We start from the raw sequence: 22,078 nt of genomic DNA, 5'->3' as shown, positions 1-22,078 counted from the left end.
CTTGATTGTGCATTTTTACCATTTTTATTTTCTGTTTTATACACATGTTTGTATGGTGTGACAATGTGTGTCACACAATTTGATGATCAACTTGTGCAATTTTGTTTACATATCAAATGACCTCTGCTGATTCTGATTTTTTGTATGATGATTGTATTGGATGTGATGTGTGATCATGAAAATTTCCAGAATTGTTTGAATCATTTATGTTTTGATATAGAATTTTCATTCTCAATGATCATTTGTGAGCTTAGAATTTGCCTTTGCCTTATCTTGCACATGAAATGAAGTTGCTTAATGCTTTTGATTTGGTCCTTTTTAGGACATGTTCATGATTGAATAAACATGCTTTGTGTTGAATATTGGTTGTTGTTTTGACTTTTTTCTCCACCTTTGACCCTAGGCTTTGACCTAGGGGTTGGAACTCACATTTGAGCTTTGAATTTCAGGTTCAAGCATCCAATTTCCATGATTGAGGTTGCCTCATCATTTGAGTGTTGATATTTGCTATTGATTGCTAACATTTGGTTGTTTTGCAGGTTTTGATGATAGCTCACTTGAGTTGTTTGGCTTACATGTTGTATATTGGGATTGTCTGTTTGTTATTAACTGTTGTCTGTTTGTCTGAACACTATATTGATTGTTTGGTTGTTTGCACAGGTACTTTAGTAGCTTTAACTCACTGTTTGAGTTGCTTTGCTTTACTTGTGGTTGGCATACCACTTAGGTATTTTCCTTGATCTCCATGTAGTCTGGAAGACCTGTCATGTCATCTTGGCAGGCATCTGTCTGAAGCCCTCCTTAAGAGGCCATGTCTTTGTTTGTTTAATTTTGTGCCAAGCAGGTTAAGTCCTCTTAAGAGGCAATTGGCAGATAAAAGGGATGTGCAATCCATCCCCTGCTATTCAGTTGTGTCTTTCATTTTGCTCACACCATGTGTTGATGCACTTTGAATAAAAAAACCCAAAATCTTGTATATAGAGTCAGTCATTGTGGAATAGAGTTCCTCATTCTGGACTCCCACACATTCTATTGATTCAAGCTCACCCAGGCAGGGTTAAGAGCTATGAGGCATAACCCTCATCTCCATTTCATCTGCTCACCCTAACTCTCAATGTTAGAGGTTAAGAGCCTGACTACCCATTCCAGTATTTGGCTTGTTTGTCAAGGTCGATATGACCCCTTGACTAAAGCCCAACCTTGCTTGAGCCTATTGATTGTGTATAGTGTGTGCTTGTTTGTCCATCTGTGCATAATTGTTTGTGTGTGCTTGTTTGTCCATCTGTGCATAATTGTTTGTGTGTGCCTCTGTGCATTGTTTTCATCTTTGAGCATTAATTGTATATCATTTCATGATCATTGTTCATACTTTGTGACATTTTGTTTTGTCCATTGAGGAGTCAATTGTAAGTCCAGCTATTGGAATTTGTTTCCTGTGATCTGGTAGGAGTTGGAACTAAGACCATTGATTGGCATTCCATTTCCTAGGAGTCGAGTGTAAGACCATTTATTGGCAACTTGTTTCCCCTTGCTTATTGCATTTGTTTTCTTTGCTTTGTGAGGCTAGTGTAAGTCCATTGATTGGCATCTGGTTTCCATCTTTGTTTTGTGGAGGTGGACATAAGACCATTGATTGGCATTCCATTTCCTATTTTATTTTGTCTTGTGAGGAGTCAGATGTAAGACCATTGATTGGATATCTGTTTCCTGTGATCATTTTGTGGAGTCAGGTATAAGACCATTGATTGGCAACTTGTTTCCTATTTTGTCCTTGTTGTGGAGTTGGATATAAGACCATTTATTGGCCATCTGTTTCCATCTTTATTTCTTTTGAACTTTGCTCATTTTGCTTTGCTTTGTGCTTGATTGTCTTTTCCAAAGGAATCACTTGGATCATCTACATATGATTTCAAGAGGTGAACTCCTAAGAAGTTTTACCCCACATCCCCACCTTTTGTTTCCATGCAACCTCCATTTGCATGTTAACCCAAACCAGAAAACTTTTGTGCAAGCATTCTCACTTGTTTTCAAAACTAGAAACCTAGGCCTTAAGCCTCTGATTTTCAAACTTCATTTTCACAATACTTCTTCTGAATTGAATCTAATATCATACTTTGACTTCTTTTTGTGAATAATTCGAATTGGTTAATTTCACTCACTCAATTGTCTTTTGTGATTTCAATGATCACTTCTTAATCAAAATTTTCATGCATTAGCCATAGATCTGAGTTATCCTAGTGGTTGATGTGAATCTCACCTTTTGTCCGAAGTGATTGAATTGTAAGACTTCCTTGCTTATTATAGGGCATAATCCCTCACTAGCAAGTCGAAGCTTTTCTCACATGGTGGCCTTGTGGTTGTATAGGTTGAGTTTTCTCCCGTGGATAATGAAAGACCTTAGGGCTTTTGTTTAAAATCAATCCACTTACTTTTTGAAATCTTTTAGCCGAACTACGGAGTTTTGATCCTTATCTTTCATGAAAAGGTACGTAGGCAATGGGTTTCATCCATCCAAACACAAAAATAATAACTTATATATTCTTTTCTCATCTTTTCAATCAATGTTTGCACAATAAATATTTCATAAACAAATAATTTTTACAACAAGTTGTGAAAAGAGGTTCCCTAGGAGTACCTAGGATGTTGTGGGTGCCTAACACCTTCCCACAACATAATTACCCCCTTACCCAGATCTCTGACCTTTTATTAGTTTTCTCTGTGTAAAACTTCTTAGGCTTTTGTTCGCTTTCTAGCCATTCCTTTGGATAAATAGAAGTGCGGTGGCGACTCTATCTTTGTATGCTTTGCTTTTGATTTAGTCAATAAATCATAAAGTGACGAATACACCGCTACAGAAAAGCTATACCATTTCAAACCCTCACTACCATAGAATTTCTGAAGGTTTCTCTTGAAATCGAGCTTGAACTTCATCTTCTATTTGGAAGTTCAAACTCCAGAAATTCACTTCTCTTTTCATCTCATTTGGTTTCTGCAAGCAAGAGGAGGAGAAAGCAATTAAATCCAGATCAAGATCAAGTGGAATTAGATTAACTCGAAGGTGATTTTTCATAAACTTTTTCTCTTCGATTCTCTCTTAATTCTCCACTATTCTTGTTGATTTTTGGTTTTCTGAAGTCCTATCAATGTAGGCAACAAGATTGAGTTGCTTCAAGGTCAAATCGAAGCAACTCAGATCATGATCCTCAAAATTCAATTCCCTGTATCTTTTCATATACTTGGAATTAGACAAAATTGAGGCCAGATTCGAGCTTCTGAGCATTTTTTTCTTTAAATCCATGTCTTGCTTTTTCATTTTGGTGATGGTTGAAGGTGGACCAGTCCGGTGAGGTCCACCGGAGAAGAAGACCGGAGCTATGGCTCCGGCGATGTGTTGGAAGCATCTCAACCATAGGATCCTTTTAAAATGTTTTAATTTGGGGCGTTGCTTCTGATTACCACGCGCGCATCTCATTTGACTTAGGCATATGTGGAACGCGCGCTCTGATCCATCTAGTCTTCCACCTCAACTAATGAGGGAGATCAGATGGTCCACGTTTTTTTGATTTTTCTGAAATTTCTTTTAATTGCTTTATTTTCATTAATTCATATTAATTTCATTATTGATCCAAAAAAATATGAGACTTTCACCAAAAAATTTAAAATACTTTTCTCTTTCATTTTCTAAATTAAAATTATTTTTTAGATCAATATTGATATTTTTCATGATTTAATTGTTTTTGTGCATATTTTTAATTGTTTAAAAATACTTCTGACTTTTCAAAAATGATGAAATTTTTTCTCCAAGGTCCTTTGACCTTGTTTGACCTATAATAAATCTCTTGGCCATTTATTTGGTGTTTTGAAGAGGTTTTAGGTTTTTGATCAAACATAATTTAATTTAATGCATTTTAATTTGATTTTTAATTGTTTATTTGTGTAGAAATCATGTTGAACCATTTTTATTGACTTGTGAAGTTTGACTATGTGTTTAGACCTTGGTCAAGGTTGATTTGACTTTTGTTGGATTAAAATCATTGGATTTAGGGGATTGATGAAATGTACATTCCATCTCCCAAAATAAATGAATGATTTTAATTTGATAAAATGCCTCCCATGACCAATTTGTGTTTGTCTCATTTCCCCCTCCCTCTTCATCTTAAATCCCTTTCTATCCCATCCCTCTCATTCACCAATGACATCTCAATATCCTAAGGCTAATTGGTTCATCAATAACTTTGTGTTAGATGAACCAATACAAGTATGGATGAGATTAGGTTCATCCTTTGATCATTTTCTTTTTGTGTGTGGTATGTTTTAGGAGTATGGTTTATTATACCATATCTCTAACATACATTAACACCAAAATTTCTATTGCTCGGCCACAGATAATTGTGACTGTAACAACCCAATTTTAGTATTTATTTCTTATATTATTATTATTATATTTTATTTTATTTATTTGGAGTGTTAATTAATTAATTGGTTGTTAGGTAGTATAATAATTGATTATGTTAATTAATTTGGTGTGTTAATCAATTATTTAGTTGATATGAGATATAATTAAATAATTATATTAATTAACTTAGTGTATATGTTGTGTTGGTTTAATTTATTTGAACTAAATAGAGATATTATAATACTAGGTATTATTGGGCCTAATAATTAAATTAGAAGTATCATTCTTTAAGCCCAAATATAATAATATAAATAGTAAGAGGTGAGGAGAGTGAGAAGTAGGAATCATTTGATAATTGACGGCAACAGAGAAAGAAAAGAGGAAAACTAAGGAGAAGAGGGGAAGAAAAAGAGAGAAGCTAAGGTTTCCAGAAAATTGAAAAGGTAAGGGGGAGAATCCTTATTATCATGGTTTAGTATAATTGGGGCAATGGGTAGAAACATGTTTAGGTTGAAATCCCTAATTTTTACGGTTTTGGAATTGTAGGTTTTGATGAGTATTCCTGAATTGTGGTGATTTAACTGTGTTAAAACTGCAAATTAACTTTATATACTTAGAGTATTGTAGGAGTTATAATTTTCTGAGCGTTTGACTTTTTACGGAATCGAAATCGGAGGTCCGAAAGGCCTCCAACGATGAAAAACGCAGAAAATTCTGCATTCTGTATTGTGTTAACCGGTTACCCTCAGAGCGTTAATCGGTTACTTGCTAAAAACTTGCCCAGAAGTTGATTCTGTTTTGTGTTAACCGGTTACCCTCAGAGCGTTAACCGGTTACCACTGTTGAAAAATGAAAAAATTGAGATTTTAAAAGTTGTATTCATCTTGAAATGCAATCTAAGTGTGCGTAGTTGATAGTTAGCCTATATTTGGGAATGATATATTGTTATGAATGTGTATATGTATCATTGGTAGATAATTCATAGAGTTGAATTATGGTGATATGTGAAATGTTAAGATGGTAAAGATGATCTTAATTTCATATGTGTTGGTATTTGTACATTCATTCATGGCATGGTCGACTTCATGGTGGAAGCGGTGAAACTGTGGGTTCACATGGTAATAGACGTTGATCCTTGAATGGAAATAGGCGTAGCAGACGTTGATCCTTAATTGGAAATAGACGTAGTGGCTTTGATCTTGTCCAGATCGGAAGCGTGGCTTAGATTCTAGATATTGAATCGGAAAGCGGTGAAACGTTGGGTTCACATTACGGTACCACATGCATAGAGTCACATGTCTTGCATTGAGTCACATTAGAGTTATGTGATAACTGAATGTATGCATTGACGTGATTGTGAGGTGTGTATGAGATATGGTAATTGAATTTGGTGATGTTTGGATACATAATTTGGCAAAATATGTGTTGATGTGATAGTTGTAGTTGTGTGTATATTTGGGAATATAATATTGGATTTGAATATTATACTCCTTGAGTTTTGATGTATGCTTGAAACCTGTGAAATAAATATTGGTTAGTATTATTTACATGGTTATACAAGGTGTGATGAATTCCGTTAATTGTTGATTTAATCATTGTGCCTTATTATACTTATTCATAATGATTTGAATTCTCACCCTTCTGTTTGAATGTTGCTTTACATGGCATCGTGCAGATACTCCAGAGTAGTATTGCTGAAGTAAGTGGACGGTAGCTCACTCGAGATTTAGCCGGAGAGTTTCTGTGTTTTGGTTTTAGAGACTAGGTAGTGAGTCAATGCTCTGGTCATGTAACACGAGGTAGATTAGTAGTATTATACTCATATCTGATTTGGACACGTATTATGTTATTACTTGTGAACATGTTTATTTGAAATTCGCTGTTTGAGAGGCCACAATGCCAAATATCCTGGATATGGTTTTAGTTTATCTTGAAGAGATTATTGAGAGATGGTCATGGTATGGGACATGAATCATTTTATGAAATGCATGGATATTCATTATTTTCCGCTGCGAACGCATATTCCTGAATATTCATGATAATTGAAATGTGTTATTTTAAATGACCAGGTGTATTGTATATCGATGATGCATGATGTTGGTTTGTGAAAGCTTTTAGTTTTTGAAAACGTCGATGTGACGCCCTTTTGTTTATATGCATGCTTATTTACTCTGATTATATGTTAAGTATTTTGGGGTAGAAAAAGGGGTGTTACATTAGTGGTATCAGAGAAGGTCGGTCTGTCCGGCCAGGTTGTTTAATCATGTTTGTTCCCTAGTATGTGACATGTGCGTGAGAACACTGTCGATGCTTGTTTTATTCTCCATTGCAGGTTGGGAAGGAAATAAGTGGGGGAGAAGTGTCTGCTTATTTTGGATGTTCCAATTGTATCGAGCTTGGACATTATGTTGTTGCATGCAAGAGTGCAGTGTTGGCTAGTTAACCTGTTTTGAGAATGTTGTGCTTTTCCTGAACCCGAAGAGAGGTCGGATTCGAGGATGGTATTGGTTAGAATTTAATCGAGTGTATATCAATTGTTTCGAGAAGACGGTTATTTTCCTGAGGTTGGAGCTAAGGAAGATTGGTTTGTGTCTGCTAAGCAAGTTGATGAATTGGTGCAAGGTGGTGCCAAGTTGTTTATGTTGTTGGCAACATTAGACATTCGTGAGAGGAGGACGATTGAAGAATTGCCAATAGTTGGTGAGTTTGAGGAGGTATTTCCTGAAGATATAAGTGATTTACCGCCGGAACGTGAGGTTGAGTTTTCGATTGATTTAGTTCCTGGAACTAGTCCTGTATCAATGGGTCTCAATAGAATTTCTGCTTCTGAGTTGAAAGAGTTGAAGAGTCAACTTGAAGACTTGCTCGAGAAGAGGTTTATTCGTCCTAGTGTGTCGCCATGGGGTGCACCTGTTCTGTTGGTCAAGAAGAAAGAAGGTTCTATGAGATTATGTGTTTATTATAGACAACTGAATAAAGTGACGATTAAGAATAAGTATCCACTTCCGTGGATTGACGATCTGATGGATCAGCTGGTTGGAGCTTGTGTGTTTAGCAAAATTGATTTGAGGTTTGGGTATCATCAGATTCGTGTAAAGGCTGAGGATATTCAAAAGATTACTTTTCGGACAAGGTACGATCACTACGAGTACTCCGTGATGCCTTTTGGTGTGACTAATGCACCTGGTGTATTTATGGAGTATATGAATAGAATTTTTCATGATTATCTGGATAAGTTTGTTTTTATGTTCATTGATGATATATTGATTTATTCCAAGAGTAAAGAGGATCATGCCGAGCATTTGAAGGTTGTGTTATCGGTGTTGAAAGAGAGGAAGTTGTTTGCTAAACTCTCTAAATGTGAGTTTTGGTTGAGTGAAGTAAGTTTTCTTGGACATGTGATTTCGAGTGGTGGTATTTCTATGGATCCTACGAAGATTGAAGTTGTATCTCAGTGGGAAGCTCATAAGTCTATTGCTGAGATTAGAAGTTTCCTTGGTTTGGCTGGTTATTATAGGAAGTTCATTAAAGGATTTTCTAAGTTGTCGTTACCATTGACGCAGTTGACTAGGAAAGGTCAAGCTTTCATTTGGACTTCGCAGTGTGAAGCGAATTTTCAAGAGCTTAAGAGAAGATTGACTATGACTCCTATTTTGATTTTACCGGATCCGTTAGAAACTTTCGTTTTGTATTGTGATGCTTCTTGGTTGGGTTTGGGAGGTGTTTTGATGCAAAAAGGGCAAGTGGTAGCTTATGCTTCAAGGCAACTTAAGTTCATGAGAGGAATTATCTGACGCATGATTTAGAGTTGGCCGCCGTTGTGTTTGTGTTGAAGCTTTGGAGACATTACTTGTTTGGATCGAGATTTTATGTGTTTAGTGATCACAAGAGTTTGAAGTACTTGTTCGATCAAAAAGAATTGAATATGAGGCAAAGAAGATGGTTGGAATTCTTGAAAGATTATGATTTTTGTTTGAATTATCATCCTGGAAAGGCGAATGTTGTAGCCGATGCATTGAGTAGGAAGTCATTGCACATGTCTATGTTGATGATTCGAGAGTTTGAATTGTTGGAGCAATTTAGAGATTTGAATTTGGTTTGTGAAGCGACGCCTTCGTGTGTTAAGCTTGGTATGTTGAAGCTTACCTGTGGCATTCTTGACGAGATTAGAGAAGGTCAGAAGTCAGATTTGAAATTAGTCGATGTTATGACATTGATTAATCAAGGCAAAGGTGGTGACTTTCAGATTGATGAGAATGGTATCATGAGGTGTCGTGATCGAGTTTGTGTTCCGGATGTTGCGGATTTGAGAAAGAGGATTCTTGAGGAAGGGCATAGAAGTGGTTTGAGTATTCATCCTGGTGCTACTAAAATGTATCAAGACTTGAGAAAGATGTTTTGGTGGCAAGGTATGAAGAAGGATGTAGCGGAATTTGTGTATTCATGTTTGACTTGTCAAAAGTCAAAGATTGAACATCAAAAGCCGTCTGGTTTGATGCAACCGTTATCTATTCCCGAGTGGAAGTGGAATAGTGTCTCTATGGATTTTGTTTCGGGCTTGCCGAGAACATTGAGTAATTGTGAGGCGATTTGGGTCGTTGTGGACAGGTTGATGAAATGTGCTCATTTTATTCCGATGAGGATGGATTATTCGATGGAGAGACTTGCTAAGTTGTACATCGAGAGGATTGTGTGTTTGCATGGTATTCCGTCGAGCATTGTTTCGGATAGAGATCCGAGGTTCACTTCGAGATTTTGGGAAGGTTTGCAAAGTGCTTTGGGTACGAAGTTGCATTTGAGTTCGGCGTATCATCCGCAAACTGATGGTCAAACGGAGAGGACTATTCAGTCACTTGAAGATCTTTTAAGGTCGTGTGTTTTGGAACAAGGAGGAAATTGGGATAATTTCTTGCCTTTGGTCGAGTTTACGTATAACAACAGTTTCCATTCGAGTATTGGAATGGCACCTTTTTAGGCTCTTTATGGTAGAAGGCGTAGAACTCCTTTGTGTTGGTACGAATCGGGAGAGAGTGTTGTGGTTGGACCCGAGTTGATTCAAGAGACTATAGATAAGATTAAGATGATTCAAGAGAAGATGAAGGCTTCTCAGAGTCGTCAAAAGAGCTATCATGATAGAAGGAGGAAGGCTCTTGAGTTTGAGAAAGATGAACATGTGTTTCTTCGAGTTACGCCAATAACGGGTGTTGGTAGAGCTTTGAAGTCGCGTAAGTTGACGCCGCGTTTCATTAGTCCTTATCAGATTTCCAAGAGGGTAGGTGAAGTGGCATATTGGATTGCATTACCACCGTCACTTTCTAATCTTCATGATGTGTTCTATGTGTCTCAATTGAGGAGGTACATTGCGGATCCATCGCATGTTGCTCCATTAGATGATGTTCAAGTGAGGGATAATTTGACGGTTGATACATCACCTATGCGAATTGAAGATCGAGAAGTGAAGAAGCTTCGTGGTAAGTAAATTGCTTTGGTGAAAGTGATATGGGGCGGAGCCGCCAATGGCATTATTACTTGGGAACTCGAGGATAAGATGAAGGAATCGTATCCGGAGTTGTTCGTTTGAGGTATTTTCGAGGCCAAAAATCTTTTAAGTGGGGGAGAGTTGTAACAACCCAATTTTAGTATTTATTTCTTATATTATTATTATTATATTTTATTTTATTTATTTGGAGTGTTAATTAATTAATTGGTTGTTAGGTAGTATAATAATTGATTATGTTAATTAATTTGGTGTGTTAATCAATTATTTAGTTGATATGAGATATAATTAAATAATTATATTAATTAACTTTGTGTGTATGTTGTGTTGGTTTAATTTATTTGAACTAAATAGAGATATTATAATACTATGTATTATTGGGCCTAATAATTAAATTAGAAGTATCATTCTTTAAGCCCAAATATAATAAAATAAATAGTAAGAGGTGAGGAGAGTGAGAAGTAGGATTCATTTGATCATTGACGGCAACAGAGAAAGAAAAGAGGAAAAGTAAGGAGAAGAGGGGAAGAACAAGAGAGAAGCTAAGGTTTCCAGAAAATTGAAGAGGTAAGGGGGAGAATCCTTATTATCATGGTTTAGTATAATTGGGGCAATGGGTAGAAACATGTTTAGGTTGAAATCCCTAATTTTTACGGTTTTGGAATTGTAGGTTTTGATGAGTATTCCTGAATTGTGGTGATTTAACTGTGTTAAAACTGCAAATTAACTTTATATACTTAGAGTATTGTAGGAGTTATAATTTTCTGAGCGTTTGGCTTTTTACGGAATCGAAATCGGAGGTCCGAAAGGCCTCAGACGATGAAAAATGCAGAAAATTCTGCATTCTGTTTTGTGTTAACCGGTTACCCTCAGAGCGTTAACCGGTTACTTGCTAAAAACCTGCCCAGAAGTTGATTCAGTTTTGTGTTAACCGGTTACCCTCAGAGCGTTAACCGGTTACCACTATTGAAAAATGAAAAAATTGAGATTTTAAAAGTTGTATTCATCTTGAAATGCAATCTAAGTGTGCGTAGTTGATAATTAGCCTATATTTGTGAATGATATATTGTTATGAATGTGTATATGTACCATTGGTGGATAATTCATAGAGTTGAATTATGGTGATATGTGGAATGTTAAGATGGTAGAGATGATCTTAATTGCATATGTGTTGGTATTTGTACATTCATTCATGGCATGGTCGGCTTCATGGTGGAAGCGGTGAAACTGTGGGTTCACATGGTAATAGACGTTGATCCTTGAATGGAAATAGGCATAGCAGACGTTGATCCTTAATTGGAAATAGACGTAGTGGCTTTGATCTTGTCCGGATCGGAAGCGTGGCTTGGATTCTAGATATTGAATTGGAAAGCGGTGAAACGTTGGGTTCACATTGCGGTACCACATGCATAGAGTCACATGTCTTGCATTGAGTCACATTAGAGTTATGTGATAATTGAATGTATGCATTGACGTGATTGTGAGGTGTGTATGAGATATGGTAATTGAATTTGGTGATGTTTGGATACATAATTTGGCAAAATATGTGCTGATGTGATAGTTGTAGTTGTGTGTATATTTGGGAATATAATATTGGATTTGAATATTATACTCCTTGAGTTTTGATGTATGCTTGAAACCTGTGAAATAAATATTGGTTAGTATTATTTACATGGTTATACAAGGTGTGACGAATTCCGTTAATTGTTGATTTAATCATTGTGCCTTATTATACTTCTTCATAATGATTTGAATTCTCACCCTTCTGTTTGAATGTTGCTTTACATGGCATCGTGCAGATACTCCAGAGTAGTATTGCTGAAGTAAGTGGACGGTAGCTCACTCGAGATTTAGCCGGAGAGTTTCCGTGTTTTGGTTTTAGAGACTAGGTAGTGAGTCAATGCTCTGGTCATGTAACACAGGGTAGATTAGTAGTATTATACTCATATCTGATTTGGACATGTATTATGTTATTACTTGTGAACATGTTTATTTAAAATTCGCTATTTAAGAGGCCACAGTGCCAAATATCCTGGATATGGTTTTAGTTTATCTTGAAGAGATTATTGGGAGATGATCATGGTATGGGACATGAATCATTTTATGAAATGCATGGATATTCATTATTTTCCGATGCGAATGCATATTCCTGAATATTCATGATAATTGAAATGTGTTATTTTAAATGACTAGGTGTATTGTACATCGATGATGCATGATGTTGGTTTTTGAAAGCTTTTAGTTTTTGAAAACGAAGATGTGACGCCCTTTTGTTTATATGCGTGCTTATTTACTCTGATTATATGTTAAGTATTTTGGGGTAGAAAAAGGGGTGTTATAGTGACCTCTACATAAGTCCAATTACGATTGCTTAACATAACGCTAAACTTTGACCAAAAAGCATAGCATTCTAGTAAGTGAGATTGTAAGTCTCCCCCCTTTCATGGTATTGTCTAAAAACTTGGCTTTTTTTCCTTCCTTTGAAAGATGTCTTGGTTCAAGGATCCATGCTTGTGAATAAAGGGTTAAATGTTCTCCAAAGAATGACTTAAACAATTGAAAAGCAAAATCCACTAACATCTAATCAACTAACATTTAACTAACTTTTAATTTCAAGTAATTTACTTTTAATTTCAAGTCATTTATCATTTGTCATTATACATATCATTTAACTTGTTTATTTTAGTGCCATTTTCCCTTTGCTCACTTGAGCCATATATTGTGGTTGTATATATTTGTTTGTATATTTTGTTTGTGCTTGTGGTCTTAGGACCTTAAAATACTTAATAAACAACAAAGACCCCTAAAAAATGTTTGTGTGGACTATTGGATTTGATCTAAGCTTTGGACTTAGAATTAGGCAACATTCCCTATGCAAAAGTACTTGGACAATGCCAACATTTCTGAAACCAAGTTCTTGTGATTTGAATTATCATCTGATGCAAGTACTGATATCCATTTGAGTTCATCTGCTACATGGTCTTGATGCAAATGTTATTTGGAACCTGGATCTAATGCCTTATTTTGAGTCATTCAAGGAGTATGTCATCTGATACATGGGGAAGATTATGAAGAAGACTATGAAGTTGTTAGCTTGGATGTGGCTATCTTTATTTGATGCCTTGCTCTTCATTATGCTAATTGCTTATTGATATTGCTTGATTTAAAGTCCAAAGGAAAAGTGGGTTTCTACATGACATTCTTGTCTATTGGATTGCATCCCATTGGTCAGATCTTTTCAACTCTTAACTTTTAATTTTTGTTTAAGATTAGCCTCTTCATCTCCTCTCACTTCTTAAATTTCAAATCTCTCCCCCTTTTTTAAAAACCTTCTTTTCTTGTGATTTCTAAACTTAGACTTTATTGCAAATTAGAAACGTTGGCCCTATGCCATTGCATTTTTCAAACTCTCTTTTTCTTAATCAAACTTGTAAATGAATCTAACGATATTAGACTTAAAATTTCAAATTACAAAAAGAATTAACACTCATTCAAACTCTTTTAGGCTTTTCGTGCCTCTTTTTAAACTCAATTTTTTGTTAAAAGCAATTCACTCATTTTGAAATTGATACCACGAACTACGAGGTTTTGATCCCTCATTTTTATGTTGGTACGTAGGCACAAGTCCGAAGGTCTTGTCAAACACAAAAATATAATTAATGACTTCTTTTCTCATCCCTATACTCTATTTATTGCAACATTTTTATACCAAAACACATACACACATAAAAAAGGACTCCCTAGGAGTACCTAGGACACTTTGGGTGCTAACACCTTCCCTCTGTGTAACCAACCCCCTTACCTATAATCTCTGGCATTTTATTAGTTTTGATTTGAAAACTTCTTATCTTTGGGTTTTGTTCGTACTTTTCCCTTTTCCTTTGGAAACAATAAAAGCGCGCTGGCGACTCTGGTTTTATTGACATTAAGTTTATCCATAGCTTAATGATCATGAATTTACCGCTACAAAAATCTTATCAACCTCTTATGTGACATTCTTTCTTTTTTCTTCTCCATTTTTCTGTTTCCTCTGCATTAAGGCCTTCGATGATGGATCAAGGGAAAGATGATGGCACACGACTATTGGGTCGATCCTGGGAATTTCTAAGGGCTTCCACGCGAAGAGGTCGACGTTCTCTCTCAATACCTTGATGATGTTTGCTTCCTCTTCCTGAGATAGCCCTGAACCTATCTGTGTGACCTGAAAATCTTTAACACCGATTTGCACCTTTTTTAAATCTTCAATAGGGATCGAGGTCAACCAAATTCACCTTCAAAGTATTTTCTGTCGTAGGATGATCCTGCTGGGTCTTCTTTTTCAATTTCAGGCTATCCGTGTAGCATTTCCTAGTCAGTCCTTGATCATCTTTAATTACTCTGACTTGTCCACCTTCTATAGGGTACTTCCTGGTCAGATAAATAATGGATATAGCAGCATCCAGTGTGTTGAACGTCAGTCTTCCGATGACGATGTTGTATGGTGACTATGCGTTTACTATCATATATCTCACTTTGATGCCTTTAGTGTTGTCTCCACTTCCAAAGACGGTCATGCTAGGTAGATGCCCTAGTACCCAGACTTGTTCCCTAGAGAAACCCACCAGGGTACCTTTGAAGGGTAACAACTTGAACGTATCCATGTTCATGCCTTTGAAAGCATCCCAATACAATCTGTCGGTTGAGTTTTCTGAGTCGATTAACACCCGCTTGACACTCCAATCATGAATATGTACTTTTATGACCATTGGGTCATTCTCATGCTCCAGTACACCTTTTGAAGCCTGTCTTGAAAAACTGACAACGACGGGTCTTTCTTCCTTTTCTGAAAATAGATTTTGTGACACATGTATTACTGATCAAGCGTATCTCTTATTGGTTGAGCTTGTTTATCCTCCATCAGTGAAACCTACCGAGATGGTGTTGAGTGTGTGGCGGGCTATCCGAGTCTCACGCACTTCCTCGATGTTTTTTCCCTTCTTGGCAGAGAGGTTCTTTGAGTTTGGTTCTCTCCTAGAAGGACTTCTCTTTCCTGCTAACCCTTCTACTTATTTTACGTACGACAACAACCTACCTCTTTAGATCTGGATCTGGATTTCCATTTTTAACTGATGACAATCTTCAGCATGGTGACCTCTCAGACGATGATAGGCACATCATGCATCCCCATATTTTAGTAAGAAAATGTTGACCCTTTTGGAGCGAGTAGGTTTCGTTATTAGCTTGAGATGATATAATTCTCGTAGAATATCATCATGTTTTACATTGAGAGGGGTAAAGTTCTCTATGAAGTTGTCATATGGCCTCCGAGAAGGTTTTATCACCGACCTTTCCGTTGACGCCTGCTTGTCGTGCTCTTTCCCAGGCCCGGATCTGTCATGCCTAGATTGTGTCTTTTCTTTAGGATCTCGGGATCTTTTCTCCATATTGCTTTATCCCCCTTGATATAAAATTATGCTCTATTCACTACTTCCTCCATGCTAGTGGCCAGCTTTTGTGCCAACGGTTCATTGAAATTGCCGACTTTTAGACAGTTTTAGAAGGCTCCCACGAAGATTTCCTGATTTGAATGAGAGACTTTTATAGTTTCTTTATTGAATCGCGTCATATATTCTATGAGGGATTCAGAGGGCCCCTGAGGGACATCGAATAAGCTGGTATTAGTCACCTTTCTACGTTTGCTGGTGGAGAAATGTTGCACCATCTTCATAGTTAGATTTTGGTAACTTGTGATTGATAATCTGGACAGGCTCATGTACCAGCGTAAAGCCACATCCTTGAACGTTTCCTCCATAAGCTTGCATTTCAAGGAGTCGGAAGCCCTGACTCACTACGACAAATAACACTTTTTATGACGAAGATTTCAGTCGAGCATGCCAAAAACCGAGCGTATAAGTCCTAGGGGAGACATGTTTGATTTTTGTTTTAAAAAAACATCTTTTCCCTTAGTTTTATAAAAAAACCGAGGTAATATAGTTATAAGTGAACTCATATTTTATCCATAAAAAAATAATAAACCTATTACCTTGTTGTTTTTTAAAATCGAGGAATATAGATATAAGGGAACACACTTCAAATCTTTGTAACTGCATTTAAGATTTTTTTCAATGATTTCTCACTTGGCGCCTTCCAATTTTCCATATTTTTCTTATTAATTAGCAATTCTTGAAAATTCTGTTAGTAATAAAAACAAATAGACAATAATATGAAATAAAATATTTCATTAATTAAAAACGGGACAATAGATAATTATTCCACAAATTCAAATTTTTGACTCCACTCAACTTCAATAATATCACTATCAACTATCTCTAACTGAGAGAAAAGTTCAGAAAGAACTCTTCCAGTAATAAGTTAAAAATGGTAAAAGGAAGATTAACTCGGATGTTCTTGGTAAGGAATAACAAGAGATGCTTGTCAGCCTAAGTAAGCGTTTCCGGTTGTTTCTCTCTCGGACGAAGATTTTACACTAGAAGTTCATATAAAACTTTTCCAATTGATAGTAGGGTAGCATGATTGTTGAGATTGTCGTAGTTGGGATTAATTAGGCGAAGGTGATATGAGTAGATATTGTTGAATCTATAATGTTCAACATAATAATCTTCCTCTTTACAGTTTATTGTCTTAGCAATAAGTGACTGAGTAATTATAAAAGGAGAGTCATTGACATAGGACTAGATTGACTCATCATCATGACCATATAGCTCAACGAAGGCATTTAACCAGAACTCTTTAACGAGATTAATGTAGATGGGTCCATAAAGAATGCAAAAGTAATCATTCAACTTTTGTTTGTGAATAGTTTTCCTTAGATCAAAACCATTGTCTTTCAAATCATCGAAATCAATAAACTTTTCATTGATAATGAATAAAAGATTTCCATCTAAGGTATTAAAGACATTTTTGAAGAAAAGAAAAGACTTTGAATATAGGTTTGAAAACACAAAGAGTTGGAAATGAGACGTTGAAACTATGAATAATGTTTAAATAAAGTGGAGAATAGGAAGTGAAACAATCAGATAAGCTCAAACGCCTCCTTAAAAATCCAAAGGATACGTTACATTTTTGAATATGGATGATCATTATTATTCCAGTGATATGATTCCAATGTGCGTCATGCTTTATTATTGTTTGGAAATAGAAATCACATATTACTTCGGGTTTTAACAAAACTTAGGGGACAATCAACTTATTATCTAGGTTATTCAAAAAATTTGAGGGGAAAACAATTCAGGAACCTTTTTTTATTATTATAATTTTTTTTAAAACTAAATGATATATTTTGTCGGTTTCCTTAATAACAGGGGGATAAGATAATCAGATTTTACTATAAAAGCACTCGTTAAACATATTTTATCATAATCCTAACTTCTATGTAGCCGCTCCAAACTCGAACACATCATTCTTTTGGGATCCATCTCACAAAATAGTATTAATGTTGTTGTTGTTGTTGTTGTGGTATTTAGAAGCTTGAAAAAGTTCTCTATGATGGATTGCAAGTGCATAAAAACATTTTTTCAATGTTGGAACAAATAATTCCTTTAGAAGTTTGATGTATTCAATGGTTGGAACAGATAACTCCTAGAAATTGGATGTGTGTAATATTTGGAACAGATAACTTCTTACACCAAAATTTTTCTTTTGTTTTATTACTGTTTTTGAATATTCTGTGTAAACAATGTAATTTCAAAAAAAATCATGTTCACCTTGGTTTTTAACAAAACCGAGGAGATAACTTAGCATGATAATTTTAGATATTGATCACCGTCCTTAAACAAATCTTTGTCGTTCATTTCATGATTATCAATGCTCAACACACTACCATTAGTGATTTGCGTGAAACCTAAATTTTTTCCATTATAAAGGTCTTTTGATATCTATAATTGATAAAGAAACATCATGAAGTGCTTGAAACTATCTACATCATACACTTTAACTTTTGTCATTAAGAGTTTTCTATGATGGGTTGCAAGTGCAGAAAATCATTTGGGTTCAAGGTTTGTGTTTTTAAATATTCATTTGAGCAAAAAATCATTTATTTTTCTAACCCTTTGTTTTTCTAATCCTTTTTTTTTGTTTTATATCAGAAATAAATAACAAGCAAGGTGAATCATTTGATTTTGCCCAAATATCAAGGAGTCGAAGATCCAACATATGATCTTCAGAGACAAATTAATTTTTATTTTAATATTCTGGGTAAATATTGTAGTTTGTAAATAATGTAATATTCTGGGTAAATATTGTAGTTTGTAAACAATGTAATATTCTGGGTAAATATTGTAGTTTGTAAACAAATTATTTTTATTTATTTTCTGTGTAAATAATGTAACGAATTTCAATTAAAAAAAAATATCTTACCCCTCGGTTTTATTGTAAATCGAGATGTATAAGACACTAGTTTTGTAAATATTAAAAATGCAGATGTTGGGGTTCGAATCCACATGCAAATTAATTTATCCTTCGGTGTTTAAAAAACTGAGGTGATAAGTCGTTACTTTTCATGACGCCCTTTGTTACCCCGGTACTGCAGCCGAGGTAAAATTCATTTTGCGTCTGACGTTAGAAGCACTTTTTGTAGTAATGACTATTTCCATTTGATTGTTAATTGAGAATATATGGTCATGCAAATCACTTTTGCCATCAAAGGATGACAAAGGTGGTGGTTTGAAATTTTTTAGAACTTGATCGCCCAAGATTGCCTCTGAAAGAGGTTAAGGATCAAGAAGCTCCTCATATTCTTCCTCTTCCTTAGTGTTTTGCATCTGCTGAAGTGTGTGAACACTTTCTTGCAAAGACTCGTTTTGCTGCCGCAAATTCTCCACAATTGTAAGAAGTTGTGTCATGTCTGGTGGAGTGTGAGGTTCACTCTTGCTAGGAGATGATCCAAAGATCTATGGTGTAATATATTGTTTTGTGGGGTTTGAGAAAGTTTTACCGAGACCCCACGGTAGATGCTAAATGTTCTTGATAAACACTATTTTGTTAATCTCCCTGAGGCGAGTCAGGTGAGATCACAATCGTACTATATTTAGGGAGATACTTGTTATTTGTTCTTCTTCCCTAAGTGGGAAGCCTTTTTATACTAATCTTCCATCTCTAAGATCATTAAGAAGTGTCTCCTTAAATCCATGTTTAAATGATAGCCAAAATGTGTGTCGCTCTCATTACTTTCATGTAACGTCTTCTTGATGATTTTCTGTAACTCTCATGAGACTTTAGACCTATCCCATGACAGTTACGTCGATATGTAAATATCGTCTACCAACACGTCTCAAATAACCCTAAAGTCTGGGATTCAACTTCTTTCATATGTGAAACTCGACACCTATCATACTCGACATATTGTCTCTTCATACTCGACTTCAATGACTTATAACTCGATCTTAAAAATTCCGATTCCTATATCTATAATTAGTTAATTAATATGGCTTTAATTTGTTATTTGGTAATTTGTTACCGGCTAAGTGAATATATATATATATATATATATATATATATATATATATATATATATATATATATATATATATATATATATATATATATATAAACATTATAAAATTTATTTGTTATTTTAATAAAAATATATCATTCTATCCTACTATATAAACAATTTAAAATTTTTAATCCGATTGATGGTGGAAAATTAGTGTAAAATTAATTTACACTATTCATCACCCTTTTTCTCTTCCATTTTATTTGCATAGAAGATTTAGTTTTACGGGTATACAATTGTTTGGTGTCTCATCAAAATAAATAAATGAAGGAAACTAGGAGTTTCAATTAATTTCAAAAGCACGTGCCAGATACCAAATCATCGGTCCAGATGAAAGAGCACTAACCCAATCCAAGGGTTACCAATTGATCCGTACAAACTCTTACTTATCGACTAGCAACGGTTCAAACCGTCCCACGTGTTCAAAAGATAAACGTTATTAACCCTTCTGATCCAACGGATCCTGCTCATTACCTCCCAAAAATACAAACCCTTACCGTTCCGTTTCACCCTCTTTCTCCTCGCCGGAGCCACCGTCTACCACCGCTGTTGACACTCACCGCCCTCACAACACAACGATTTCACTTCAACTTTTCGACGCGTTTTGTTCAGCTTACAAGAAACAGCGCTTCAATTTCACGCGGAAATCCTGAGTCAAACCAATTCGTGTGGCGCTTCCAACTCGTTAAACCGAACTCGAATTCTTTAATTCTAATTCAGTTCTATTCAATTCGAGTTCAAGATTCCGAATTAAATCGCACCAACACTTCAATTTCAGATTCCGGTGAGTTTCTTTCTTAAACAGTTTTCGATTTGGCGCGGAATCGAGTCAAAGCGATCGGAGCTGAGTTATACTCTCTTCGGCGGCAAAATAAGATTCGAATTGAACAGTCGGATATTCAAGAATGGCGGACTCCGACAACGATTCCGGTGGTCCGCACGGCGGCGGATCTAGCGCTCACGGCAGCGAGATGTCACCGAGAGAGCAAGACAGGTTCCTTCCGATAGCGAACGTAAGTAGGATCATGAAGAAGGCACTTCCAGCGAACGCGAAGATCTCAAAGGACGCAAAAGAAACAGTTCAAGAGTGCGTTTCAGAGTTCATCAGCTTCATCACCGGCGAAGCTTCCGACAAGTGCCAACGCGAGAAGCGGAAGACGATCAACGGCGACGATTTGCTATGGGCGATGACGACGCTCGGCTTCGAGGAATACGTGGAGCCTCTCAAAGGTTACCTCCAGAGGTTTAGAGAGATGGAAGGAGAGAAGACAGTGGTGGCGCGTGACAAAGACGCGTCTCAGCCTTCTAATAGTGTTAACAACAGTTCCTTTGAGAGTGGTAATTATGGTGCTGGGATGATGATGCATCAAGGACACGTGTATGGTTCAGGTGGATTTCATCAAGGTATGGGTAAGGGTGGGCCTGGATATCCCGGGCCTGGGCCTGGATCTAATTCTGGTAGGCCCAGATAAGCAATTATTCAGGAAAAAACACCTTTTCCACTCCAAATTAGTTTGAATGTACACATTCCAAACAAATCAAGATGTATATTTCCGAACAAATCAAGAATTTGTGCTATCTAGGGGTATACTTGGAAACCTAAGTGTGATGACACTTTTTAGATAATGATAGAGGTTTGGTTTGGGTATTTTGTATTTTGATATCATTGGTGATTGATGACATTCTCTAAAGTAAGTTTAAGTCAAAGAGATTTGTAATGTTGTACTACAATAGAAATAGTGCTTATTTGTATTGTGATAATTTTGTTAAGGTGGGTTTAATATTTTCCTTTTGCTATCAAGTGGAGAAAAGGTGAATTTAAATTATGATTTTACTTGTCTCTATACATTTTAGAAAACTAACTACCAAAAAAAATCTCAAAACAATCTTTATATACTTTTTTTTTCTAAGACATGTGTTTTTTTTAGGATGAATTTGTAATTGCTTAGGAAACATAAAATATATATGTATTGAAATGGTGATTATACCATCTTTTTATAACATCTAAATTACTTATGAAATATTAGCTTTATTTACATAAAATATATATGTATTGAAATGGTGATTATACCATCTTTTTATAACATCTAAATTACTTATGAAATATTAGCTTTATTTACATTTTATTTTTCATATTTTCTTTTTTTTCTTTGAAATTATTTCTTATACTTTTATTCATTCTAAAAAATTGTTATTCATCCGATTTATAATATATTTGAGTCTTTCACGCGAATCAAGATACCTAATTAATATTATATCAAATTATAAATATAAAAGACAAAGTTAAAAAATTTATCAGATTAATTGTTATACACTGTCAGTGTAAAAAAATTTACACGGTCAATACATCACAATCATCCGTTTGTGTTACTTTATATGTGATTATAATAAAAGTCAAACTTCTCTAACAAATCAAATGTTGTAATTAACTCACAGTGTAAAATATCTTTACACTGTCAGAGTATTTCAATTAAATTCAAAATTTATTTTAAAAAAATAATAAATGTTAGAAAATATATTTAAAAAGAATATTATTAATATTACGTTGAAATTGTAAAATAATTTATAATTTGAAATAATTTATTTTTAAAGTGATTTATAATATGGGACAAATTGCCAAATATGGGACAAAAAAGAATCACAAGATAAATTTAGTCTGAGCTAAATATATTTAAAAAAAGAGTATGGAAAA

The 22,078-nt window shown here is 35.3% G+C and overlaps 1 protein-coding gene across 1 annotated transcript; it reads left to right on the top strand.

The window, feature by feature from the left end:
* Positions 1-19,552: 19,552 nt before the first annotated feature.
* LOC127084738 (nuclear transcription factor Y subunit B-3) lies at positions 19,553-21,212 on the top strand. Its single transcript, XM_051025243.1, has one exon. The coding sequence runs from the start codon at positions 20,292-20,294 to the stop codon at positions 20,856-20,858; it is 567 nt and encodes a 188-aa protein (XP_050881200.1). The 5' UTR covers positions 19,553-20,291; the 3' UTR covers positions 20,859-21,212.
* Positions 21,213-22,078: the final 866 nt, after the last annotated feature.

The sequence above is a fragment of the Lathyrus oleraceus genome, chromosome 5 (genome assembly GCF_024323335.1).
Source record: "Lathyrus oleraceus cultivar Zhongwan6 chromosome 5, CAAS_Psat_ZW6_1.0, whole genome shotgun sequence".
Taxonomy (NCBI): Eukaryota; Viridiplantae; Streptophyta; class Magnoliopsida; order Fabales; family Fabaceae; genus Lathyrus; species Lathyrus oleraceus.
Note: the sequence above shows the minus strand (reverse complement) of the source record. Positions and strands in the feature narration are given on the sequence as shown.

Coding starts and splice junctions, on each gene's coding strand:
- LOC127084738 (XM_051025243.1), top strand. CDS start 20,292: ATGGCGGACTCCGACAACGATTCCGGTGGTCCGCACGGCGGCGGATCT.